This window comes from Pezoporus wallicus, unplaced genomic scaffold (genome assembly GCF_028554395.1).
Source record: "Pezoporus wallicus isolate ANWC-B61680 ecotype Strahan unplaced genomic scaffold, APGP_CSIRO_Pwel_v1 contig_1851, whole genome shotgun sequence".
NCBI lineage: Eukaryota > Metazoa > Chordata > Aves > Psittaciformes > Psittacidae > Pezoporus > Pezoporus wallicus.
The window spans coordinates 1-26,711 of NW_026635653.1; the positions used below are offsets into that span (position 1 = coordinate 1).

Sequence of the window (26,711 nt, forward strand, 5' to 3'; positions counted from 1 at the left end):
CTGAGGGGAAGCGCGGGGCCAGGCTGGCGGGGCAAGTTGGATGCTTTTGCGGTTGGGCACAGACTTTGGAGGAGTCTCTCGCCTTTCCACACACAGGAGTCATTCCCAGGGCTTCCCCGGGAGGGACAGGGCGAGGGGACAGCACTGGTAAGTGTGCAACGCCACGGTACTGTCTGCGCCGCCGGACGCTGAGCTGAAACGCGGCCTCCCTCCTCAGCAGGCAATCGCATCAATCATCCACAACGGCGGGCGACACCCGCTCCAGCCAATTACCTCTTCCTTCGTGTCCCGCCCCTCGGCTCGCTCTGCCAATCCCCGCCAGAAGGGAGGGAAAGCGGGCGAGCGCCGCGGTGACAACGCTGCCCGGGATACCGGCAGCAGCACAAGGGGCGCGGGGAGAGGAGTACCCGCGCGTGCGCGCTCCAGGCAGCGCGAGGAGAAAATGGCGCCGTCTCTTAGCGCGCCGTATTCGCCTACGTTTCCCAGCGGCGGCGGCCTCGGCGAGGGAAGGGTTAGCGACGCTTGTGGGAGTGATTGGCGCTGAGCTCGCTTAGCCTGGATGATAGCTGGCTCAGGCCGCCCCGCTCCCCCTGTCCAGCGATCGGGCTCTGGTCTCGCCCGCACAGCGCTTTCTGCCGACGGAGGTGGGGCGGGTGCTGAGCGGCCGCGATTTCATCTCGTCCGTTGTTAGGGAGGGAAGTGCGTTCGCGTTTACCTCACGTTTCCTCTCGGGAAATTCTCAGATCCCGCAGAACATATACCCGGTTCCGCCAGGATCGGTGGTATCGGGTAGCGAGGAGCGGGAAGAGGCGGGCCTGGAAAATCTACCCGGGCAAAGTGAAGCAAAGCAACGCGCACTTTCTTGGTGTTTTTTCTTGTTGTTGTTGGGTTTTTTGTTTTGTTTTTTTTTTTGTTTTTTTTAAACGTCACTGGCAATCCCCTAATTTAGGGAAGACTGACTCATCGTTTCTAAACGCTCAGACCTGCTGGTACAGTCGTTGATGTTATGCTGCTGCTTGTAGGGAGCAGAGAGAGCAACGGCCTAACTAGACCTCAGCATCTTAACCCCGTTTAAGTATTTCTGCTGGTGTCATCAACTTGGTGTCTGAATGCTTGGAGTGGGGTTTTGGGGAGCACAGGCTGATTTATTTGCTGTTTCCCCCTGTGGGATTCAGGCACTGAAATACATCTGAGGAGTGGAGACTATACTGTAGACTAAGCCTATTTTGAACTGGCTGTGCCCCACTGCTTTGGGCAGATTTCAGAGGGCAGTTGCTCGTTTTCTGAAGATAACCTGTAAGTTCTCTTTTTCTTCCTCTCATTTTCTGTGAGTTGCTGCACTTGCACACCTCGAAAACCTGAGATCTTATGTTGGTAAATCATGATGAGTACTACATCATCTAGGCAGTGCTCCAAGCCAGTGTTTCTGGATCTGTGTGCTCTGGTGTATGGTGGCATTGAGAGGGAGTTGTGTAATAGCAAGGCTAGCCCGGGAACACCTCTTCTAAATTGTTGACACCACCTTGGTAGTTAGAGCCTGTTTCACCCTTGCCTTGAAGAAGCTGAGCCACTGTCAGCAATTAAAGGTAGTTAACAGTCCCCCGGCTAGTGTAAGAACCCAAACCAATAATTATGACTCAGTAGAGGCAAAACATCTGAAAAGAATTCAAATAAGCCTCAAAAAGAGTAATTTTTTACAAAGAAGTTAACCACCATTCCAGACACATGGTAGTAATTACACATACAAATAAGAAATCAGTTTGTAAAAGTACCTGCTAATCTACTAAACAAGAACTTCTGTCCCTCATCCTTATAGACAAAAGAAGAAAATAGGAAGGCACAACTCTGAAGTGTGGCTGTTCAGAAAGTATTGATAGGCTTGGATGCACTGAGGATAGAGACCTTGATATCATCTGCCTCTTAGAAGTGCTGTCTACTGCATCTTCCTCTATTAGCCTCTCATATGTTGCCTGCAGAGTGACAGAATTAAAACATCATTGGGCTTTGCACAAGTCCTAGGGAAGGGATAGGACTGAGCTCACCTGAGAATGCATTTAGTGTACACTTTTAAGGTCCCCTTTCACAGTTCAAGTGTTTTGTCCAGTGCCGTAATCAAGTACACCAGTACCCAGAAATACCTGTTCTCTGCACATCCCTCTAGGCTCAGCAGCATGTCAGCTGTACTTTTAGTGTGTGGAAATTGGGTATATGTGTACATCTCCAGGTTGGAAAGTTTTGGAGAATGTGGAGCTGATGCCCCATTGCCCATCTCTGCTTCTCCTCCTCTGTTTGTTTTTTATTTTGGCCTCTTGCCTCCAAACTCCAAAATGTGAGAGATGGGAGATTTTGAATGGTGTTTCAGTTCTCTTTTCAGATTAGGGGCCTATTTCTTACTGTGGTGGAGCATTCACAGGTAGAAATGTAAGGAATGATTGTTATGCATTGAAGAAGGAAGACATCTGTGGGCTTAGTTTTCTTCCCATTTTCTGTACTTCATGGGCAGATAGAGTATCTAACTTCCCTCTTCCTGCTCACAAATCCCTTTGCTGCAATTACAAGAATCCCAAATCTCTGGGGTTTTCAAAAGAAGCTTGAAGCTGTTACCTTACTAAAGATCTAAACTCACAGTAATGGGAATCAAGGGAACATATAACCAGATCAACAACTCTCACAGCTACTGTGTAACGTACATACTGTGCACGTGTGTGTATATATATATATATATATATATATGATGTTATATAATATACTTCATATATAAATGTTCTAGTAAATATGGTTGTTATGGCTCATCAGCATAAGTATCAGGATTCTTAATATGAGGAACATAAAATCCCAAACCTCCAAACCTGTTCTACAAATGCAGACACTGCTGATACAAGGAATTCTGGCTGCCTTCTTTCTCTGCTTTAGTTGAATATTGCTACATGAAATACTACATAATCTACTACAGCTGTGTCTCTGTTTATTAAGAAAGTCTGTGTGTTCTGATCATTAGTGATTATACTCAATAGGTACAGATGAATCAGATCAGTTATTCCTTCTAATGAATTGCTGTTTCCACACTATTTAATAGCTTAATCCTTCTCTTCTACTTTGCATTTGTTTTGGGGGGTTTTGTTTGTTTTTTTGTTTGTTTATTCTTTATGAAGCTGAATTAATACTTACCTGGGTGATGATAATGGAATTTTACAAATCTGTTCTTTTTGCTTATGGTTGAAGGTTTTGAAACAAAACATGCAGGATGAGCAGAGCTGAGATTTGCAAGTGTGAACACAAGCAGCCAAGCCATAGCTTATGCTTTCATGTGATATGCATTGTCAGTGCAGTGGGCAGTGTATACCATTTACCAGTATTTGGGCCAGGAATACATGTTCATATCAGCAAATGATGTGAGATTAATGGGTTATAAAATCTGTAAAACAATTTATCTGAGTTGGTCATTTTCCTGCTTCCCAGTAAAGGCTCAAGAACTTCCCAAACACTTAACCTGACATAGGCCTGACATTCCAAACTTTGTCTTTTTTTTTTTCCTTTAAGTGAAGTCCTACTTAAGAAAACAGGTATTTCACTGGGTACAGCTCCTCATCTCTTCCTTTGCCTGCTCTGAGACTGTTTCACCCACTGCCTTTTTTCACATGCGTTTCCTGGCTGCTGCCATCTATTCCTTGTATATGCTGCACCTAGTGAGCTTAAAGAGCACTGGCATTAAAGGTGAGCAGGAAGATTCTGTCTGGAACTAGTAAACATCCATTGCAGTACAAGGCCAATGCAGAAGTACCTCTGAGCTGTCCCACTATGGAGCCAACCCAGATCAAGGGGAGCTTATTCCATGGGCTCCATATTCCTGTAGCAAGTTCAAGAGAGATACATCTCAACAGCTGGAACCACTGACAGACACCCAGTCTGACCCTTGACTGAATTCCTACCAGCCCTCAGGTTTCTTTATGCAGACTGTGGCCTGGGACCCACTTGCTTCTGATGAAAACCAGGCAGCATCTGTCAGAGCAGTTGACAGGTAGGTTGTCTAAACAATAGCAGGTAATGTGAATACCTTTAGGTTCAGCCTACCAAGCTTTTGTAAGAGGAGGAATGTTTATTTTGTTCTTTATGTCCACCAATGAAATTTCTTTTACAGTTTTATTTCATTTCCCCAGAATCACTCTTTTAGAATAGGTATCTCAAGATGATTTCTCTTTTATAAAACATACTCTTTATGTCATGAATAATTGGGGGAAAGGCCACTCAACACTTATTTATGAGTCAAACATTTGTAATAACCTTGAGAATTTTTATTCTCTTATAAAAAAACCTGAGATTCTTAAACCGATAAACACCTAGGTTCTGTAAAAATAAAATTACTATAAAAGGTGAGTTGACATGTGTCTTATTACAAACTACTACAGAGTTACAAGAGAAATTCAGTCCACTGCAGTGGATTTAGCTCATCTTTGCTTTTGGTTTGTAGTTTTTCTTTACAACCTTCTCCCTTTGTCTCAAGTTTCCTTGCCAGGTTCCTGAACTAGAATCTGACAAGAAAGGTCACAGATACTGGAAACATATTTTTGATAACACACAAACACAGCCATTCTCTGTCAACAGTTCTAAGAGAGTGTGGTTTAATGTTTTAAAAGAAAAATGCTGTACCTGTAGCAGTAGGGGGGACAACTGTGAAACCTTACAGAGCATGTGTCTCGTAATAATAAACAGAAAGGAAAAAAGAAATTTTAGATTATATTTACTTATGATATAAAACATGCTCTGGGATACACCCACTCATCTTACTTCTGGGGACAAGGCTTGTAGGTAGTCTTGGGACTGGAAACTGGGAAGTACAGGAGGAGCCAGGTGAGCCAGAACCCCCCAGAGATACTCTCTCTGCCTACCACAGAGGTGTTGCAGAGCAGTCAGGGAAGAGCACACAGAGCTGTGCTTTCACTAGGTTTTCCCTGTAGATGAAGGCTGGAGAGGAAATGTAGTTGTCTTGCACATGCAGATACAGGGATGGAAAACACATAAACCTGTTCTAAAGGCATGCAGGAGTCACCCCTTTATGTTAGAGCTTCAGATGTAAAAAAGACAAGTTTTAGCCTAAGTGGCTCCTAAGAAAAACATGGGAATATGACCTGACAATATTAAATACATGGGTGTCTCCTTGAAACAGCAGTTTACCTGAAGCTCAGTCATATTCCCAGATGGGTGTCTAACGGATGTACCACCCTGCAGACAGCATCTCCTGCTAGCTATATGGCACAAAACACACAAGTCACAGGAGTGCAGCAGGTTCAGGTCTGGCATTGGTTGGATGTACCCTGGTTTCAACTGCTAACAACTTCTATAGGCATCTTCTGCTTCAGGTAGAAGCAAAGATGAATCTCCTGATGGAGGCAGAAGATCCTTTGCTGCTATTCTGCCTCTCTGGTGGAGTAGTATCGTCTCATTTCACATGTTCCAGGCCAGGAATAAGGGTATAGGGGAGGGGGAGGTAGTTGTAGGTGGTAGAAGCAGAGCTGTACTTACAGCCATAGACTGATTGTTTCCAAGAATGTTCTCCAAATATGTAATTTATGGTTCCAATCCATCAGGATTAGTATTGCTTTTCATCTGGAATTGTATTATTTTGGTACTTCAATGCTTGTGGTATATTTTCCGCTGTTCCACAGAATTTGTTCTATTGCATTAAAACAAATCTCAAGCATGAACAATGTTAACTATTTATTTTGGACATTTAGTAATTGTAGCTTTTCCTAGCCTCAGAAAATAATGTTTTATAGCAGGACATAGAGGTTTCTAGACTAAGTGCTAAGAGCCAGTCTGGATAACATAGACACTAAAGCCTTCTGAAACCACGAGGGAAATAAAAAGCTCCTGCATTCTTTTGATCTGTTGGCAGTTTCATCCATGCCAGCTAAACCTGGAATTAAGGCTAAAAGCCATCCATGGATACTTCGTTTTGATTTGGGCTCTGTCAAAGTGCTTGGCACCATGCAGAACAAAGAAGACAACGGAGTTAATGACAACTCCTAACAGGATGCATGTTGAACGACAAAGACATCAAACCCAGCTCACTATGGAAACTGAAATAATTGGCTTGTGAAGCTTCCTGAGAAACACATGAAGCAAACATTTACAAAGGTTATTGAATATCTTCAGTTTCATCCTAGCTAGTCTCAAATTAGCAAGCCCGTAAGATAAGTTCAGTCAGAAAGTTAAGATCATTAAATGAAAAATACTGTAGAAAGTGCGTATTAAGAAGGAAACATTTATCACTGGTAGGGCTTTATACCTGATACTTACTAAAATATACTAAGATGCAGATGGACACCTATTATTAGGTACAAGCAATGCTTTTAGATGTTCATATTACACATAAGAAAAAGCTATCAAACCTGTCCCTGGCAGATAGAAGAGGAAGCAATACAAGGACTTCTCTGAGGCATGTCACCACAGGCAGACCTGTTCCCTGCAGCATCCACTCACAACAAGCTGCCACCACCCAGCATTACCTTCCTCCCAAGTGATCAGCAAGATGCTTTTGCAGGCAAGTAAACAGTGGTCTGGGAGGCTGGGAAAGGCTCTGCTCTGAGCAGCCTCCTTCGAGGCTCATGTGGAGGCAGACAGTAAGTGCTGGAACTGATGGTCACTGTCTACTTTCATACAAGATCAAGGGTGGCTGCTGCTGGAGCTACCAGGCCGCAACTTCAACATGTGCCAGGAAGATGCTTCCTAAAAATGGTGGTAGACTGTAGTACTTGGTGCCAAAGGCAGGAGCTGATGTAAAGTCACAGAGGTCAGGGAAACTAATGGTAGAGCAATCTACCAATAGAGGGTAAAAAGACAGGGGGACACCAACCCCAAAGCATTCAGCTGAGGATGTCATCTGGTTGTAAGATGGGAGAATATCCAGGAAAATATTATATATGCCTGTGGAGTTCTCCCTTGTTTCCTTGGTACCCACTCATGGTTACTTTTGGAAACAAGACGCTAGTTAAAAAGGCCTTCTGACACCTTTATGTCTGTTCCATTACACTGTTACTCACTAGTCAAGTAGCTCATAATTTCCAAAGCGGATCAAGGCAGTGCAGCCAGTCAAGTTCCGTTTCCTTGCTATGCTCTGAAAGAAAGAAAGAAAAAAGTTCCACAATAAGAAGACAGAAGCCTCATCAGAAAGCACACACTCTGCTTATCCTGCCACTGGAAAGGAAGCTGACCTAGACCATCAGCTAGTTGAAGCCCAAGGAACCTCAGTGAGTATCTAGCACCAGTTCATGTCATTTTTGTAATGATGTGACCAGGGTAGGTAGGACTTTACACGGGTACATGGGAGTAAGAAAGGTGCAAAACTATTAAGTCCAGCTTGGGAATGTCTCACCACGTTTTTCTTGCAGGAGCTGACGGGCTGCCTGCTGTTCTCTGATCTGAAAGGCAGTGTGAAATAGATTCACTCCCCGTCTGACCGAACTGACTTGACACAGCAGGTATCGTTTTGCTAAACTATCACCTCTTCCCTACAAACACCCCCACTAAAACCTCGTTAAGAAGAACTCGGGTTCTAGCGCGGTTACGCTGAGGCACGGAACTGGGCACGCACTGCTCCGGCCGAACTGAAGCCGGGCACAGCCAGCCCCAGGCCCCGCACCCCCGGCGCCCCAGCCCGCCGCACTCACCCCGGGGCCGCTCCAGTAACACCCTCTGCCCGGGCCGGGCCAGCAGCGGGGGCAGAAGTGACCCTGCGGCCCGGCGAGAGCCGGCGGAGCCACCCGTTGGGACCGTGCCGCGCCTCTGCCCGCTTGCCCCTCCTCTTCCTGCCGCGCCGGCTGTAGCTACCCCGCTCGCCTGTTGTTTCCCGGCACGAGCGGTGCAGGGTGTCGAGGTGACAGGCGCGGCGGGTTGTGCCCGGTCCCCTCAGCGCCCTCCCCGCTGAGAGGCGGAGCCGCCGGTTCCCCGCCCGCGGCCGGGGGCTGTGGCTATGGCTATGGCCATGGCCATGCCCATGCTGAGTGGAGCAGCAGCGGCTGTGGCCCGGCGCTGCGGCCTCGGGCCCGGCCCCGGCGGGGGAAAGGTGGCAGCGCGACGGTGTTGCAGCGCAGCGCGGCGGCGGGAGTGGGTGCCGCCGGTGGGGCGGGACAGCGGGATCGTGGCTTACAACAGCCGCAGCCGGACCAAGGAACCGCTCGTACTGGCCAAAGACCGAGTGGCGACCTGGTAGCGCCTTGCGGCAGGCGGGCGGGGGTTACTTGGGTGCCGGGCAGAGATGACGGTGCGGTTTGCTTCCCCTCTGCGCAGGTACAGCTGCGGGCCGACCGTGTACGACCATGCACACCTCGGGCACGCCTGGTGAGTCGACTCCTGAGTCACGGCGGAAAGTGGGGTCCCGTCCTGTGCGGGCACACTGGGGGAGGGAGCCCAGTAGCTGGAGTGCCGGTACCGCCAGGCCTGACTCGGTACTGAGCAGCCTGTGTCCGGGTGCCAGGATCAGACCCCGCTGGGAGCTGCCGGCCCTTTGCCTCTTGGTCTGCATAAAGGGCAAACAAAATACTGTTTGTTTTCTTGTTTGTGTGTTTGGGTTTCCCCCTCTCGACCTCAGGAAGTACGGAAAGCGCTGTTGGTGCAGGTCATCCCAGGCAGAGATGCAGTAGTAGGGTGGAAGGTATTAAGAACATGCATTTTTTGCTAGGCAGGGTGAGTTGTTGCAAATTTTATAAGCTCTTGTGCAGAGGAGCTGGGGTCCTGGAGCCTCTTCTCTGTGAAATTACAGTTTTGCCTCAGATTTAGTTCAGACAAGGTGTTGGCACCAAGGAAAAACTGTTCAGGGTTGACAATTCTTTCAGGTGTTTACAGATAAACACATCTGTTCAGTCATAGAAGCACAGAATACCAAGTTGGAAGGGACCTCAGGGATCATCTGGTCCAAGATGCTTTCTAGGAAAAGCATTACCTAGACTAGATGTCCCAGCACCCCATCCAGCTGAATCTTACAAGTGTCCATCCTTGGATGACTTTCCTGGATGTTCCTTGGAACACTTCCCTGGAAAGTGTTCTTAAAGCTCAGAAAGGCCTTTTTGCATAGTAATAGTTCAGTGGCTTACTGTGTTTAAAAAAAAAACAAACCGAACAGCACAGTATTTTTTTTCATAGGATAATTACAATACTAAACTAGCTTCATTATAAGTAACTTCAAAAAAGTACTTTAAATACACCAGGGCAGGTTGTTTTACACTGATGCACCTGATGAGAAGACATGCAGCAGGCTGCCTGCTGCTTCCTATGAAGTCAAGGGGAGTTGCAGCTGCTCCTAAGCTTCTGTCCCCTAATTCTTAGAAGAGCAAGATGCATTTGGCTTCTCAGAGGAGCAGGGGTTTCTCAGATAACTGTCATCTGTGTGAAGATCAGGTGCTGTGTATTTGAGTAATTCCATTTTAACGCAGGGGATCCCACAGCTTCTGGTCCTGACTTGGCTTCATTCAGAAACTTGTGTTGAATTTTGCTGAATGTTGAGCCATTGCAGTACTGCACAACTGCTGCCCCTTTCTGTAAAAGGGGAGTTTCAAAATACTAAACATAAGAAAATACAGTTGGCAACCTCACCTTAAATGCTGCTGTACTGTTGTGTGTATATGTGGTGATATCTTTTTCCTCCTTGCTTTTGTCCAGTCTTAGCAGAGAACTAATCTGATATTTTACCAGTGATATAAGAATCAGAAAATGATATCTTGAATTATTCCATTTGTACTTAGTACCTTTAGGGGAACTTTTTTTTTTTGAAGTTTTTTTTAAAAAAAAAACTTTAAAAAAAACTTTTTTTTTTTAAAAAAGTCATAGCAATTTGCATTTAAATCTACAGTTGCTGTAATACAGTGTAATATAGCCTATGTTACAATTTACCTTGAAATATTTCCATTAAAAAATAATCACTTGAGAGCAACTGTATAAAAAGATGCTAATAAATTGCTTCATCACTTAATTGAGGTTCTGTAGTATGGTAGGGCCCAACCTGATGTTGTGTAACAAGAGAGGGAATTGTGGAAGTCTTCCTGTCCGAAGTGGTATGGTGGATCTACAGCACAATGTTTGTAGAACTGGAGAACTTCACCTTTTCGTCTTGCAGCTCTCTGGCTTTTAAATGTCTGGTTTTGTCAGTAGTTCTTGTTCTCCTACCTTCTGGCTCTTTTGATTAAAGGCTTGCTTTGCCTGTTCTTCTCATCCATCTCCTCTTACCCTCTTTCTAAGCTGTGAATTTCAAATTTTCCTGATGTGAGGTTTGCCCTACATCTGTGTCATCTGGGTTTGACCGTTTCACTTACTGGTTTAAGACAGAATATTTACGGCTGAATTTTGCCTCTGGAGGGGTGTATCATGCAGATAAATAACAGTGGTATACTCTTTCTCCTACCTCATCCTCACCTTCATGTATTGTTTCCTGTAGTGCTGCTGCGCATCAAGATACCTGCACTGCAGACCTTTCTCCTCATCAGTTAAGCTCTCCAGTGTGTGAGGAGTTGGCTCTTCCTTACCAGTGTCTGTGGTCTTGCACACATCAGTGGTGACATCCTGCTGCTTGGCTCATTTGATAAAGATGGTGGAGCACTCTTGATTTTATATGTGTTTTTAGCAATAATTGTGTATTTTTTCCCCAGTAGCTATGTCCAGCTGTAGAACTCTGGTAAGCATAGCTGAAACGCATCCTGCTGATGCAAGCCTACAGGCCAGGAGATGCACTGGGAAAGAGCATGAAGTCAAATAGAGTTAATGGTTGTTGCTGTTGTGCTGCTCTTGTAAAATATCATTTTGTTGTACTCTTGCAACATGTTATCATTAGAATCCCTTTTTACCCCTCCTGCTTGCATTTGACTTGCTGCAAACACAGCATAATGGAAATGAGCTTGAGATCCTTGAGAAGAATTTGAAAATAATGGTGTTGTTACTTCCCCCCTTCCTCCTTCCCCTCCACAAGGATTTCTTATTTCTCTAACTAATCCAACTTTCTCTAGGATGCTGTACTTCTAGCTTTCAAAACAGGTGCCTCAGTGCAACATCCTGCTCTTGCAAGAGGGTTGGACTAGATGATCTTTTGAAGTCCCTTCCAACCCTTAGGATTCTGTGATCCAAAACTCATTCTGTATCAAGAAAAGAATCAGACAGGCAGATAATGCCATCTTTTCCCTCAGTTCTGAGACTGGGCTTGATCTTGCTGGCGTGAGCTGCAGTCTGGTTGGCATCCAGACTCCTGGCTAAATGCTTGGAAATAAGAGTAAAACCAAGCATGAGAAAAGATTTCATTCAGACACTTGTGCCTGCTCTGCCATCCCACTGATTCTGACTCTCAGGTTTTTTTCCTTTTCAGTCCTGAAGTGGTAAGAACCCTACTTTCTGAGGTGTCAGGAGTTCTGCTCTGACTTTTGCAATGCTGCTGCTTCTATAAATTCGTTTGGAAGGTCAGAGGGGAGGAAGCCATGCAAAATTTGTGTCAGCTCTGGCAACTACGACTGCAAGGCTGTTTAATAACAAGCTTTTGATGCTGGTGTCATTCCTCTGAACAGGGTCCAAAGACTGATCTAATGCTCTTGTGGAATCATGTTGCCACATTAGGTGAACCTTACTCCCAGAGAGCTGGTGTTCAGTAAAAACTCTCCCTGGCAGCATGGCTTTCAAAAAGCTGTTTTCAACATGGGCATAGTGCAGACAACAACAGAAAGTGTTTTTCTTCATCAAACATCAAGATACTGCACATCCATAAATGCGAACCTTAGTGCCACCTGGTCCCTGCAGCTAGGGGGAAGGATGTAAATCCATTTCCAGTATTTACTTGCACTTCTTTGCTCTCACAGCCATTTGATTTGAAGTTTGTGTAATGCTGTGAGTGAAATAGGAACCTGTAGGTCTGTGAGTCTCCTTTCGGGCTCTTGTTTTCTCCAAAGCAAGTGAAGGCTGAGAATTCTCATCACTCTACAGGGCAGACAGAGAGACTCTAATCACTATCTGATATCTCCCCTGATAATTGGGTTTTATTCAGTCAAAGTATGTTTTGAGAATTATAAGTGGAGAGTCTGAGTAGAACAAGGGGCTTCCACAGCCCTGTGCAGTGGTAGGTACATCAATCTATCAGCATTGAATCTTCTGGTTTGTGGCAAAGAGCTTGCATAATTTCGAGGATTTATTCTCAGGTGTAAACAAAGCAAAATAACCCACAGCACAACTCTTCTTTGCTATCAGGAAAGATCTGTGGTGGTGTGTGAATGAAATAGTTTATTGGTGGCTGGCAGCTGTAGTTGTTACTCAACCCTAAGCAAAGTTCATTTGCACCTTATTTCTCCCTGTTCTTATGCCCTGTGGCTTTTGAAAACCTGTTAGAATATAGAAACCCTGAGGGATATGTTTCAGGAATATCTGATCTGTGTGTCTTATTTCATACTGCTGCTTTGAGAGAGCCTCGTGGTTCATGTATACCTTCCAGTGCACTTCAGCACTTGAATGAAGATGTGCAACAAAATAAAACCCTCAGAAAATTTGATGTAATGTGTCACTAATGCCAGAAGAGGGTAGGCCAGTTCAAGGGAAATTTGCTTGACTTTTGTGTGGGTGGTAACTAGTTTTGGAAAAGCACTTTATGCACTGAACACCTTTTCATTCATCCAGGTATTGGGGTATTTCGATTGTCCCCGTGGCTGTTAGTGCTGTTGAATATTTTTGTTTAAGTTTTTTCTTAATAGTGCATGTTTAAAAGCTCATGGTTTTGTTGTTGTTTTTTTTTCTTCTCTCTTCTAGCTCCTATGTTAGGTTTGATATAATTCGAAGGATAATGACTAAGTTTTTTGGAATTGAAGTTATCATGGTGATGGGGATCACGGACATAGATGACAAGATAATAAAAAGAGCCAATGAGGTAGGTGTTTGCTGCAGTTTTGACCCAAACTTTTGATATTTTCTACAGCTACTTCTGTAGGAAAATCAACCTGAGTTTGTTTGGTTTTTTTTTTTGATGAGTGTTGCTTATTTTAATTAGTAGATGATAAATGTTGAGATTTCTGGTCCCCTCGCATGGCTGTAATGGGGCTGGGAGTCTGGAGGGCCGAGTGTTGGGGGTAAATGGGTGCAGAGTTCTGTGGCAGAAAGAGGTGGGAGAACTATGTTACAGCACCCATGGCCAGGGTCCTCCTGCCCTTGCCCTCTGCCTAGGAGGCCACTGGGGAACAAAAAGCTGGGGTGAATGCTCAGAAGAGTGAAAAGTACCTTTTCCCAAAAGCAACCAAAAACTTAGCAGCCAGGAGCCTGCGGGCTGAGTTCTGAAGAAGTGTTGTGTTATTATCATTAAAGGCAGCATTGCCACACACAGGGCTGAGGGTGGTTCCCAAAAGGTGCTGAGCACCATCTAGCTGCAATATCAACACCTTGGAAAGCTTTATCAGTCTTGTCAGAATTCGTCATCTACATGGAAGGTGCCATTGATTATAGGAGTAAGTCTTGATAAGACCTGGGCTATAAGTGATTCTCAGTTGGATTTTAATCAGACCTTTTCCAGCAGCTGATCTTGGTGAATGATTACTCCATTTTTTTTTTTTTTTTTTCCTTTTAAAATGTTTTCTGGATCCTGAAACACTGAAGAATGTATTCTCCGTTCTATTCTGCGTTTTGATTTTGTTTGTTTTAAGAATCTGTAACTCATGTCTGTGGATTATAAATGAGTGTGTTAGATCAGATTGCAGTTGCAAGCTTTTCTTGGAGCCAGAGACTTTGACAGCTGTCACTTTTATTTAATCTTTAAGTAAACAGTTACTACTGCAGTTAAATATACGGTGCTGCATTGAAATGAATACTGGCTCACTGCTTCTGTAGAAATACAAGTGTGTTCCCTTAGTCCATTTACTTGCAGTTTTCTAAGACAGTTTAGTAAAAAGAGAGAAGGTCCATCCTCTCAAAAACCTCAACAAAAAACCCAACCCAACTAAACCAAAAAGTCCTACACCAAAACCCCCCAGGTGTTTTAAATCTATATGTGTGCATTTTAAGATTTTTTTTTTTTCTGTTGTCAGAACGTTAGGGGGAATTTTGTGTTTTAGGAGGAAGAAATAATTTGATGTTTTAAAAGAATTTGTGTTCATTTACTGCATTCTTTGGTTGCATGAAATAATCTTTTTCATGCTTTTTTTGTGATTTTTTTTTTTTTTTTTTTGAATGCCTGTTCTGCTCTGCAGAGGCCAAGGCCTCTGCCTCAGTATCCTGACTTTGTTGTTGGGACCTCTGTACCTGAGTCATTATAGTGGCAGGATCAACATGTCTGAACTTGTTCTCCATCCTCTGATAGGATTCATGTAGAGAAAACCTGCAAGTTCAACATCTAATCTGTGATGAGCGTGCTGCACATGGTAATCCTTTGAGAGAGACAGATGAGTCTCTGTCTTGAACATCCATCTGTAGGGGAGGAGTTTCCCCATCTTCCTCCTACAGGCATCTTTGTCTCTTGTCTTCTGTTGATCAAAGAAGCAGCTGAGCATCTAGGCAGATGAGTCTTGTTGCTGGGGTTTGAGGGAGCACTCCTGGTCTGTAGGCAGAAGCAGACCTTTGTTTCTCAGTGCTGACCATCTTCCTGGTTTCACTGCTGATTGAACATCTGGTTTGTCTGTGTCTTGCCTTGTGCAGGAACTTGTCCCAGTAGTGGTACCCACCTGTGCTTCAAAACTCAGACCCCTTAAAGCTGCTTCAGTAATTAGAAGTGGTGAAACTGAATTTATTTTGTTAATGATTCAATTATCTGCAAGCTAGAGAGACTGACAGTACGTTGTTTTTTGCGCAGTAGGTTCTCATCAGAGAAAATGTAAAAGCTCACATTTGAAACACTTTGATACCATCCTTTTGTTCACTAGGGTAGGTTTTGCTGTTGTAGATCTTTCAAGCCCTGGCCTCTTCTGAATATCTGAGAATAAGTATCTTGTCATGTGTAAGTTGTCTCTTTCCTTTCAGGTTGCGTGTTCTTGTTGTATGTGCTAGGATTCCTGTTCTTGTCCATTGCCTTGTGATTGAGGAATGTGGAGAAGGTGTTAGAGAAGTGCCACACTTAGCAAAGTGTGGGACTGACTTTTGGTTTATTTCCCCTGATTGTACTGAGATCTATGAGTAACCATGATCAGCTGAAATAGCTTATTTTTCTTAATCACTGAAAATTAATGTCTTGTCTCATCCTGCAAGTCTCTGATCTGTCTCTATGACATGTAGGTGGTATCAGTGTCCCCTGCTAATAAGTTTGATGAATTTCCCGTCCTGTGTACAGTAGTATGCCTTGTCACTGGAAATAGAAACCATCTCAAGAAGAAACTAATGGGAGAGGGAAGGAGTTTATTATTTTAGTCATTGGTTGCTGTCTCCTAAAAGATACATATTAATATTTTGGAATTCAGAAGTGTAAATAAAGTACTATTTTTGCTACATATAACTTGCATCTCCTCCCCATGGATGTTAAGAGTAACAAGCATTCCTGACTCTTTGTCTTGGGGGTTCTGTAGGTCTTCCAATTTTATAATTCTGTCTAATAAAAGATTGCAGTATTTTATATTATTACTTTGATTTATGATTTACTGATCAGCCTCTCTCTTTCAGATGAATATGTCACCAGTAGCTCTTGCTCGTATTTATGAAGAAGACTTCAAACAAGATATGGCTGCCTTAAAGGTACAGATACTCAAGCCTCTAAATTTTAGAGCATTTTAAAGCAGTTCTTTTGGTAAGGAATCTGATTTTGGCAGTTTGATTTGAAAAAAGAAATTTGTTTGCTTGTTTGATGAAGTGTTGCTTGGAAACTTGGGATTTGGGAGTACCAATTTACTTTTTCATTCTTCTGGAAAGATACTGCACACCTTTTGAGTAAGGAAATGGGGAGAAACAAACCCTACCTTTGGAATGAAACAATTAAATTTCTTTAGCAACACAATTGGGGTTTTTATCCATGCAATTAGTCTTGGTTCACAGATAATACATATCTACTATAATGCAGAAATAGCCTGATATAAGTATAGGAAACATGTAATATTCTTTCATTAACTTAGGGTGACTTTGCTCCTTGTCCAAACTGTTTGTCAGAAGCAGGGAGCAAGGCACTGAGAAAAATTTTCCACCATTTTCTTTTTTTCCTTCTGGGTATTATCTTAAAGGCTGCTTGTGCCATTTCAGTTATACTTGCTTTTTTTTTTTTTTCTTTAAAAAAAAAAAAAAGATAAAATTGAGGAGAGCGTTGCGTTCTTTAAAATTTGTTTCCTAGAGGGGGGGAGTTTGTTGGCAGTATGTTTCATACAGGCTAATGAGGTGTTTTTCTTTAAGGTCCTTCCTCCTACAGTGTATATGAGAGTGACTGAAAATATTCCTCAGATAATTTCCTTTATAGAAACAGTAATTGCTAATGGCCAAGCCTATGCAACCTCACAAGGTAAGACTTATAGCAAGGCAACTCCTTGTTCAGCACATGTCCAGGAAATCAGTGCTCCTAGTAATCCCGGTTTGGGATCATATGAGATACCTTGTGCCAGGCTTTCCTGCTGTTGATTAGCAGACTGGGTGTGAGCAACCTGTTTGTGATGAGATGAGTGGGCAGAACAACTGTTACTCAATTTCTAAGTTAAATGTAGCTTAACAGTTAATATAACTGTTCACTCTAATGAAGTGCTGTCTAAGCCTCTTTGGGGAAGTCCTGGCCTGGTTCCTACAAGAGAGCTGGGGGGAGCCTCTTAGCTCTAAACGTGAGGAGATTATCACCTGTGTGCTGTAAAAAATGTGCCTGCAAAGCACGATACGTGGATTTGATTTTATTTTATTTTTACTGGTAGAATTGGTGGTTGTAAAAGATTTGAGTGCGTTGTAACTGGAGTAGCAGTAGGCTGCACTGCAGTCAGGGAGGCGATTGCTGATTGTGTATGGGCAGGGGAAGAACCTGGGGAGATGTGCAGAATACAGAGTTATCCTATATGCAGAATGAGCACATACAGTGAGGTTACTGAAAAGCTGGTAATGTGGAAACATCTGCTACTATTTCTGAATTTCTAAATTGGAATAAAATGGAAGTTGAAGGTCGTTTTGTTTTGCTTTCAGGGAAGTGTTCTGTCTTCCTCATGATTGTGCCACATCTTTGCTATCTCACTAAGCATTTCTTTTCTGTTAGGCAATGTTTATTTTGATGTTAAGTCTTGGGGAAAAAGATATGGAGTATTAACTACTATTTCTTCTGATATCCAAGATGAAGCAGGTAAGTTCTTGGCACCAACTTGTTTGTATTAATGTATCGTTTGAACTTGTAATGTATCTATGTGTAAACTTTCATTCTGGAACAGTTTTCTAACCTGTTGTGTATATCCCACTTTTTGGTTAATTAGGACTACATTGTTTTCATAATTATTTATTGAGGCACTCACTGTTGGCAGTGCAGGAGGAAACTTGGTCTTATTTTATGCTTGGCTCCCTCTGTACCTTTGTTCTGGTACCTTAGAACAATTAGGATTCTTAATCAATTATTTAATACTTGGGAGTGGTACATATAAATTTCATAGTGATGTGATGGTCTCAGCTGTTGCACAAACCAGCAGTGAGATACTCAAGGGTAAATGCAGGGAAACTTCATCTGGTGTGTTACTGTTTGGGCAGTTGTACTCCTTTGATTCATGATAACTGGATGAATGTGCTTCATTTGTTACTTACCATACTTACATTACCAGACTAATTCTAAGCAGCCTATTTGTGTGAGGGTGAGCAATCTGTTGCCTATACCCTAGTTTTGTGGTTTGTTTTTTTTTTTTCTGCAGTTGTCTGGCTGCTGAGCAGGATTGCTGATCCTCTTGGTAGTTTCCCAAAGTTAGGTCTGATCAGGTCTCTGACCTGAAAATTTGATGCAGGTCTCATGCATTGTTCTGCATGTTGAAGTTCAATATTTCTTCATTGAAAAAATCCATTTGCAGTTACTGAAAATGCCTGGCAGGCTGATGCTCAGGTGAATTGCAGCCAGAAACTTCTCACAGCCCCACTCTGGAGTTGTTTCAGCATTACAGCTCACAGAGGGAATACATTTTGTCAGCGGTTATTCAGAGGCAGTTACTGACTGCAAAGGCAGCCAACAGCTTCCGGGACTGTGCTGGGAAAAACACTGCCAGCAGGTCAAAGGAGGTGATCCTTCTTCTCTGCTCAGCACTGGTGAGATGTGCCTGGAATCTGGGTGTGATGCTGGGCTCCCCACTAGGAGACAGACATGGACATACTAGAGAGAGCCCAGCAAATGGCTGCGAATGAAGTGGAGGTACTGGAGCATTTTCATATGAGGAAAGGCTGAAAAGGTTGGGACTGCTCAGCTTGGAGAAGAGAAGGCTCAAGGGCATCTTACCTGTGTGTACAAACATGTGATGGGGAGAATAAAGAAGATGGAGCCAGTCTTCTCTCAAGTGGTGCTTGATGGCAGGGCAAGAGGCAATGGGTACAACCTGAAACACAGGAAACTGCATTTAAAGCTTAGAAAAACCTTTGTTACTCTGAGGATGATTAACAGAAGAACATGTTTCCTGGAGAGGCTGTGGAGTCTCCATCTTTGGAGATACTAAAAACCCAACTGGACACAGTTTTGAGCAGCCTGCTGTAGCTGAGCCTCCTCTGAGCCAGTGGTTGGACTAGACAATCTCCAGATGTGCCTTCCAGCTTCAGTTGTGACTGATTACCTGTTTTACCCTGTTTCCTCTCAAGTGACTTACAACTAAATTTACTGGTATTTCTAAATATTTTAACTGTTGTTTTGCTTATAACCAAGAAAAGTAGGTTTTTTTGAGGCAATATACTCAAGGTAAAAGAGGAAAGGAGCCAGCAGATGCTGGTCAGCCAGAGGCAAACTGGTGGAAGAGCCAAGATGAAGATTCAGTGGATAAAACCAGGGTTATATTTCTGTCCCTTTATTTCTTATCAATTTTGAATGATGAAGCAGGTGTAATGGATTTTTGTAATGTGCTTCACTTAATATTGCATGACATTCTGAATAAAAACTGACTCTCTGTAATATCAGTAAAGTAGAAGCGGAATGGCTCAAGAAAAATGACCATCTAATAGTTCTCCAAAAATAGCTGTGAATCATCATTAAAATGTGTTGATACTGGAATGCTCCAGGGATTAGCTCAGACCCAGTGATACACTGTGAGTTTGCTAGACGTCTGAAATAAATAAAGTAGTAAATCTAGTGTCAACTGCTGATAAATCAGATGAGAGGTGTTAAATAAGGGAACTTAAAACAGTGCAAGTTGCTTGCCAAGCTGGATCCGTTCAAGCCAAATTGATGTACTGTTCTGTACCAGTCAAATGTGAGATCAAGTATTTGTCAGAAAAAAAAAGTGCAGAGTTCAGAACCCTGTTCTAGTTTAGGTTGCTTTATTACCTTTCCTGTTGCAGTACAATCTGTTTGTCCTGGGAAACTGGCTGCTAAATGACTCAATGAATGATGTAAAACTGGAGAAGTCCAAAACGACTAAAAGAGAGGATGACTGAAGAATCTTGAACCCATCTTAATTCAGCATACTATATTTTTTTTCAAATGATTGAGAAAATGGAAGCCCGGTGTAAGGGAGGAAAGTTGCAGGAAAAGAAGTTGAGCAAAAGAGGTTAAAATCTGAGTAATTCACTAAATACATTCCCACTTGCTTGCCTTTTTTTTTTTTTTTCTTGACATATCTCATTAACATTTCACTTATTCTTGGCAGTTAATACTGATAAGCGACATGGTAAAGATTTTGCCCTGTGGAAGGCTGCTAAACCTCAAGAGCTATGTTGGACTTCTCCCTGGGGAAAAGGAAGACCTGGATGGCACATAGAGTGTTCCACAATATCAAGGTCAGATTCTTGGCTTTTAAATCTAGTGCTGGTTTTTGATTTTGATTGCAGTACAGTGGTAGCAGCAGTATTGAAAGTGATTTTTCTGATCAGTAGAACACCAGTTTTGATACGAATATTTTGTGCAATTGTGCCTCAAACTGCTCCACCTTAAGTGGCATAGCTGTCTTGCTGGGTTTTAGCATCTTTTCTTGAGAGAGATTCTGTGCTTAAAATATGGCATGCAGGATCACACAGTTGATTAGCAAGTCTTTAACTTGAATGGAGTAAGCAAAGTTTTAGTGAAGGTTATGGTACCTCTTTCATTTGCCTCTGTTCCACCTGTTGCAGTCTCTGCTGGACCTAGTTCAGCACATGGTGCTATGTCAGAAGGACAGGGTATGGGAATCCGTCCTGACTCCAGTGAGTGCATAAGGTCTTGTTGGCCTTAACTGCAGTTTTGTGTTATTCGGCTTTTATTAGAAGTCAGCTGCAGTATTAAATATTCTCATTTCTCTGTGGAAGTAAATTCTATGGGCATGATGTGAACTGAGTGTAGCAGCATTTTGGTTGTAGTTGGTTTAAATTAATTTGCTCTTAATTTGGAGCATATATATGGTAGTACTTTGTCCTACATTGTATTAACTTATGACCTATTCATTTGTGTTTTTAAAAAAGAGACTTTACATTTTCTCTCTTGGAAGCTTGTTAGTGGTGCTTAGTTCTGCATTAATCTCAGATCTTTTTTTGGAAGCTAATTACAAATTACTTGGCTCTGGCCCTGTGTAACTAAAGTTTTCAACTCAGGCTGAAAGCAGGTGGAACACATGCTGTAGGTTTCTCTTTCATATTCTTTGCTGGTCGCCTGGGGTTTTTAGTCATTACTACTAGATTGTGAAAAGCACTTATAAGGGTGACTTTGTGTCTGTAAGTAGTTTCAGCACTGTGAAATGGTTCTTTAAAGCAAGTGAAGTACACAAAAACATAGAATCATGGAGTGGTTAGGGTTGGAAGGCACCTATTTTAAGCAATAGCTGCTTACCTGGCTGTTTTGCCAAAAGTCTCAAAGCACTTTAAGCTAGGTGAACTAATTTTGAAAAGCCTTTGAAGTGTGCCTGGGAAGGTGAATGAGGAAGGTATGGGTCTCTAGTGCAGCCCTGCAGGAGGTAACCACTTGCTGTGACTTGGGTCTGATTTCCTCTCCAGAGCTTCCCTTGAGGTGAGGTGGGCTTGCCCCTCCTGCCCCTGAGCATTCTGCAGATCCATCTCTCCCCAGCTCTTGATGGCTTTGTTGGAGCAAACTGGAGCAAGTGGCCAGTACTCCTCTGTAGATGGTGCAAGGGAAGGTGTGAGCTGGAGCCCCTCCTGGGAGGATCTGTGCTTAAGCTGGGTTTGGAGCAGACAGGAGGAAGCAGAGGAGCATAAGCTTGAGAAATGGTAACAGCTAGTCTTTCTTACCATCTCTCCTTGTTTTCTTCCTGTGCTCTAGCAACTTCTGCAAAGCCATAGTGAGCCAGGGTGTTTTGTCCCGAAAAGGGACAAAAGTATTAATATCTAGCCAGCTATGAGGAGCAACTTGTTAGTGTGACACATGGGAAGGCTGTGTGTTTCTCTGTGTACACCCACATGCATGCATATGTGGGGCTTGCCTTTAGAAAAATAATTGCTCCTACTAAGAATTAATTGTGGCCAGATAGGGGTCCTGCTGCAGCTTTATTACAAGATTTGTGTGAAGTCTTGCCTTAAAACTGCAGTCGTTAAACTGTACACTTGAATTTATGTTGTTTCATTGTATTCTTTTCTGCATTTCTTTTTACAAAAAGCTTTTGTAGTGTCCTACTTACTGATCACGAAAATATTGTTACAGTGCAGTGTTTGGAAAGCAGCTGGACATCCATACTGGTGGAATAGATCTTGCATTTCCTCATCATGAAAATGAAATCGCACAGTGTGAGGTGTATCATCAGTGTGAGCAATGGGGGAATTACTTTTTGCATTCTGGTAAGTAAAATATGAATCAACCTGAATGGCCAGTACAAATACAACAGCTTGGTTTTTTTTAGGTTTGCCTTTTATATGGTATGGAAACAGATGATCTACTACAGTGACCAAGTTCCTGTCTGTGACATGTTCTATGGAGTATGAGTGATTTGTTGGTGCAGCATGTAGATGTCACAGACCCGATCTCTTACCCCAGAATTAACCTCACTGGCTATGCCTTAGTAAACTGTATGAAAGTGTCTTTTACTTGCTTGGTCTTCAGCATATGGTACTGCGTGGCATTATGTAGAAAAATATGCATGGTAGTGCTTCAGTGAAGCTTGTGCTCTACAGTGTTTTGAAACTTCATCCTTGTCTGATGGTACTAGCACTGTTCCCATTGATGAAAACCTTGAAATTTGTTCTTCCTATTGTGGTCAGTGTGGCTCTGGATGGTCAGCTGAAATCGATAGTAAGTCACATTCAAGTCCGCCGTGTCTTTTTTTGCTGAACAGCACTTTATGCAAGTTGTGTTGGTGAACTCTTTGAGCTGCTTCTCTAAGAGCTGCAGAGTTAAGCCTGTGGTACACCCTGGGAGTTACTTGAGGTTTCTTTTTTTATATATATTTCTATTGTAGAGGATGAATATTGAATTCTAGGTTCAGTTCACAGTGTAGAGCTTGTTGCAAATCAATAGCAATTATGTAGAGTGTGGTGCATCCTCCAGGGTATGCTTTGCTCCTGAAGTGTTGGGGAATTCACTGTGCTTCCCCTGAGATACACTGATCACTGCCAGGTGGAGCCGTCTGTTGAAAAAACAGTGGATCTGACTGTTCAAGCTTAGCATTGAAACTATGAGAGAAATATTCTTTGAAACTAGCTAGCTGAAGAGGAGTCAATTCTTCTTAAACAAGCAGAAAAAGAAAAATAGGGGAAAAAAATCCCAAACTTGATTCCAAGGGCAGTTTGTACACTGAAATTCTCCAGGAGCTGACAGATTACATTCTTTAAGTCAAAAAAAAAAATTGCTGGAGGATGATAGTGTGAATTATTTAGGGCAAATGAGTCAGCTTCAGAAACAATTTATTCTGGAAACAGACTTCAGAATTTTAGCAGGCTCAGAATTGGAGGAGCAATCCCCATTAGAGGAAGAAAATCCCTGCACTGGGCATAAATCTTCTTAAAGGACTTTATTTTTAGATTACTTGTACTCTGGGAAGAGTGCCAAGCCAAAGTTATGAAAATCCTTGTATTTTGTGATTCTTTAATGAAATCATTCTAAGTGCTGGAACTCTTGAAGAGGAATATTATTTCAAATTCAGATGTCACCTGTATGTTACTAGGAAAACACAAACTATTTTAAGCTTGGCTGCTCAAAGTTAAGTCAGTCAATATTTAGGAACCTTTGCAAAATAAGAAAACAATTTTCCTTCTCCCAGGAGAAGTTGGGGTTTAGCTTGGAGAAGAGAAGTCTCAGGGGGGACCTTATGACTCTCTACAACTACCTGAAAGGAGTATGGAGTGAGGAGGTGACTGGTCTCTTCTCCCATGTAAGAAGTGGTAGGACAAAAGGTAACAGCCTCAAGTTGCACCAGGGGAAGGTTAGATTGGATATTAGGAAAAATTTCTTCACCAAAAGAACAGTCAGGTGTTGGAACAGACTGCCTATGGAAGTGGTGGAATCACCAGCCCCGGAAGTGTTCAGAAAACATGTAGATGAGGCCCTCAGTGACATTGTTTAGTGGTGGACTCGGCAGTCCTGGGGTAATGGTTTGACTTGATGATCTGAAAAGTCTTTTCTAATGTAAATGATTCTATGATTCTATTACAGAGTAAGAAAAGTTTCTGCTTAAAAATCTGTTTCTAAGTACTATTAAGTGCTGGGTTCTGCAGGCCATTAGCGCCTAAAAATTGTGTTAGTTGTGGGTGCTTGGTAACTTACAGGATCACTCTTTTATTAGGAGAAGCCAATGAAAGCTTTCAGTCCTGAAGCCAAGCTCTCCATACTTTGCTAAATGTGATGGAGACAGTTACTGCTTTTTTCCTGTACAACAGCCCTGCAAACCAACAGTCCGTGTGACTGTTGGAAGCTCCAGCAATGCTCAGAGAGTGTGTTTTAAAATGAGCTAATTCAAATTAGGCATCATAGCTACATCAGTCCCCTTTTTTCTTAGTCTCCCAAAATCTGGAGAAATACGGCATGTGCAGAAAATTAATTTTACATGTATTTTGAACCAGCATAATAAAATTATAGATTAAAAAAAGAGCAACAGCCACCAGCAGTAGTAAGTGCAGAAAATTGTTTGAGTTTCAGGAATATTGTAATGTGAGATTATTGGAAGATCTTTAAATGTCTTAAAATATTTCTGGAAAGTCAAGAGTAGCAGGCAAGGTACTTTTCTGTGAAGACTGAGAAGTGTTTGCTTGCTTGAAGGGAGACATTTTTTCCTTGATGTCTTGCCCCATGCTGGTGCTATTTTGTCAGGGAGTGTTTTGTGGGGATTTTTTTTTTTTTGTGCTAGCAAAGCTATTAAAATGTGTTGCACTGAAATGGTTGATGCATGTGAACCACAGCGTATGCTGCCTCTAGCGTTTCCAGTGTCTCAGTGCAGTGTTTCTCATTCAGTCCCCATTCAGAAGCATGCTCATTTATCCTCATTAATTCTGTTTGGTTTTGTTCTAGGGCATTTGCATGTTAAAGGAAGTCAAGAAAAAATGTCCAAGTCATTAAAAAACTACATAACAGTTAAGGTAATCTGTTTCTGTAAATCGAAGCAATGTGTGTTTGTAATATGTAAATATTAATCACAGCCTTCTTCTAAGGAAACTTTGGAGAGTGTGCTTGTGCTGTAGAGAAAGACCTGAAGCAGAGTGTTTCTCTAGTGCTGGTGTGTGTACCTGTTATTGTGGATCCAGATGTCAGAAACCTGCTCAGACTCAGGGCTTGCTTATGACGTGATCTTGTTGAGAGTGTAGGAGCAGCATTTGTGCCCAGTACCAGACTTCTGCATTATAGGTTTGTGGTTGGACTTGATGATATCAAGGGCCTTTTCCAACCTAAGTGATTCTGTTCTGTAGTGATGGGTTCTCGTCTGTCTGCTCTTAATAGTGCATATGCTTTTGGGACTTAGAAAAGAGCAGACATACTTCCTCGTTCTGCTTTAGGTGAAGTGGGACACAGTGTCAGCATTGGGTGTCCTGCAACTGCACTGTGCCAGTGGTCTCTTGTATTTTCCTTTTCAGTGACCTTGCTGATGCACATAGAACTTTGTCTTTGGCAGCCATAAGCCACATGAATACGTCCTGGTTTACTGCATCCCAAAGTTTTTGGTGTAGCCCAGAGCAGGATTTCTGTGCTAGGCATGTGGGATACGGCTGTGCTTGGTGCTAGGGTGGCTCCAGTGATGGCTGACACTTATTCCTAAAAGTGGGTAATTTCCTTCCTTTAGACAAAGCTTGAGGAGCTCTTTCAGCACATATGTTCCCCTTTGCCCTCTTGGAAGACTTAATTAAAATCCCTTTAAAAAGGAGTTCAGTGTGAGCTGCTTTATTCTTAATTCTCCTGATGCTGTCTGGGTACAGTTTAGCCCTGTCTCCCCAAGAAAATTACCCATCGCTCATGGTTTTCACAGCAATTTCATGAACAGGATGGAGAAATGATCACAGATGCAATGTATGCAATTAGAAGTAACATATAAAAATGTTCCCTCCACATCTGCAGTGGGACTTCTTTGTGCTGAGAAAACAAAAACTTGAGATCTGTCTCTCTTCCCTTATGGGTCTCTGCTTTTAATTTCTGCCCTTAGGCGTGGCTAACTAGTATTAATCCTTCCCTGTAAGTGACTTTTGGTCCAATAAAACAAATTTCTTCCTGTACAGCTTTCCTGCATCTTGACAGTTAAGCCCTGTGTGGAAGTTTTTACACCCCAAAAGAGGGGAAGCATGCCCGGGACCTTCCTGTGGTGCTGGCTGCCTGTATTTCAGGCTGTCACCCAGGCACAGTCACCTTGCACCCTCCACATCCAGCTGCTCTGTTTTCACTGCCCCTTGTCCCCTTCTCTGATTTCCCCCCCTGACCTTTTTTCTTAATAGCTGTTCATTCTGACCTCCCAAGTCAAGCATGTTGTGATCATGCATGGCTGAGCAGCCTGCTTTGAAAGAGGTGTGATGCTTTCTCTGTACTGTTTTAATAAAATGCTAAATTGCTTTCTTTTTTTTTCTGGTTTGGATGGTCATTTGCCAAGTTTGAAGTATTTCTGTACTTTACTCGTATTGTTCTACCTCTGTATGTTAGTGGAAAGCTTCTGGGCACCATGGGTGCCCTCAGTTACATAGATTTTTTTTAAAAGAACAAAACCAAACAACAACAAAACCAAAAACCCACCTACTGAAACAAGCAGTATCACTGTTTATTTCTTCATTTAGCTTGCCCTAATTGCCTCAGTTATTTCTGGTTTTACTTGAGAGGCAGCATGTTGCTGGTACTTGGGTAACTTCAGTGTTCAAGCTGGTTTAGTCTGGTAGCAGAAGCTCAACTTTGAAATATGCATCTTTAAGGACATAAATTACACTTTCCAGATTTTCTCACTTGTGTTGATTTTATTTCATGATTTTCTGTTTCGGTGGCACTTCAAACTTACCATCAGCAGTTTGGAAATTAGAAAAAGAGGCAGGAATGTAGTGTTGACAGTCAATCTGCCATAGTGTCCAGCCTTGCTGAGAGCAGAGTTGGAAGTGTTGAAGGTTTTACCAGTGTACCTTTCAAGCATTTAAATATTCCTCTATACTATTAGTATAAATTACACTAATAGTAATAATTTACTCTTTTGTATAGTAAACTGTTTGTAAAGCTGGATAAGCATTAGGGTATGATTAATGAGGTTTCATAATTAAAACAGCTGAATTCTGGCAATATT

General features: G+C 42.6%; 1 protein-coding gene and 1 long non-coding RNA gene across 7 annotated transcripts in view; one reads left to right on the forward strand and one right to left on the reverse strand.

Moving 5' to 3' along the window:
- Nucleotides 1–4,732: 4,732 nt before the first annotated feature.
- Nucleotides 4,733–7,741, reverse strand: LOC130592693 (uncharacterized). Its single transcript, XR_008970630.1, has 2 exons — nt 7,668–7,741; nt 4,733–7,114 (listed from the first exon to the last, which is right to left on the reverse strand). It is a non-coding gene; the product is annotated as an uncharacterized LOC130592693 (long non-coding RNA).
- Nucleotides 7,742–7,981: 240 nt separating this feature from the next.
- The window catches only part of CARS2 (cysteinyl-tRNA synthetase 2, mitochondrial), a 34,206-nt gene continuing 15,476 nt past the window's right edge, over nt 7,982–26,711 (forward strand). The window contains exons 1-9 of one of the 6 annotated variants that reach the window (XM_057397202.1): nt 7,982–8,205; nt 8,287–8,337; nt 12,766–12,883; nt 15,592–15,663; nt 16,309–16,414; nt 17,144–17,227; nt 19,707–19,836; nt 21,683–21,816; nt 24,479–24,546. In XM_057397202.1, the coding sequence (XP_057253185.1) occupies nt 7,982–8,205; nt 8,287–8,337; nt 12,766–12,883; nt 15,592–15,663; nt 16,309–16,414; nt 17,144–17,227; nt 19,707–19,836; nt 21,683–21,816; nt 24,479–24,546 (987 nt within the window). The remainder of the gene's footprint in view (nt 8,206–8,286; nt 8,338–12,765; nt 12,884–15,591; nt 15,664–16,308; nt 16,415–17,143; nt 17,228–19,706; nt 19,837–21,682; nt 21,817–24,478; nt 24,547–26,711) is intronic. The other 5 variants (XM_057397207.1, XM_057397208.1, XM_057397204.1 and 2 more) reach the window with 5 other exon arrangements.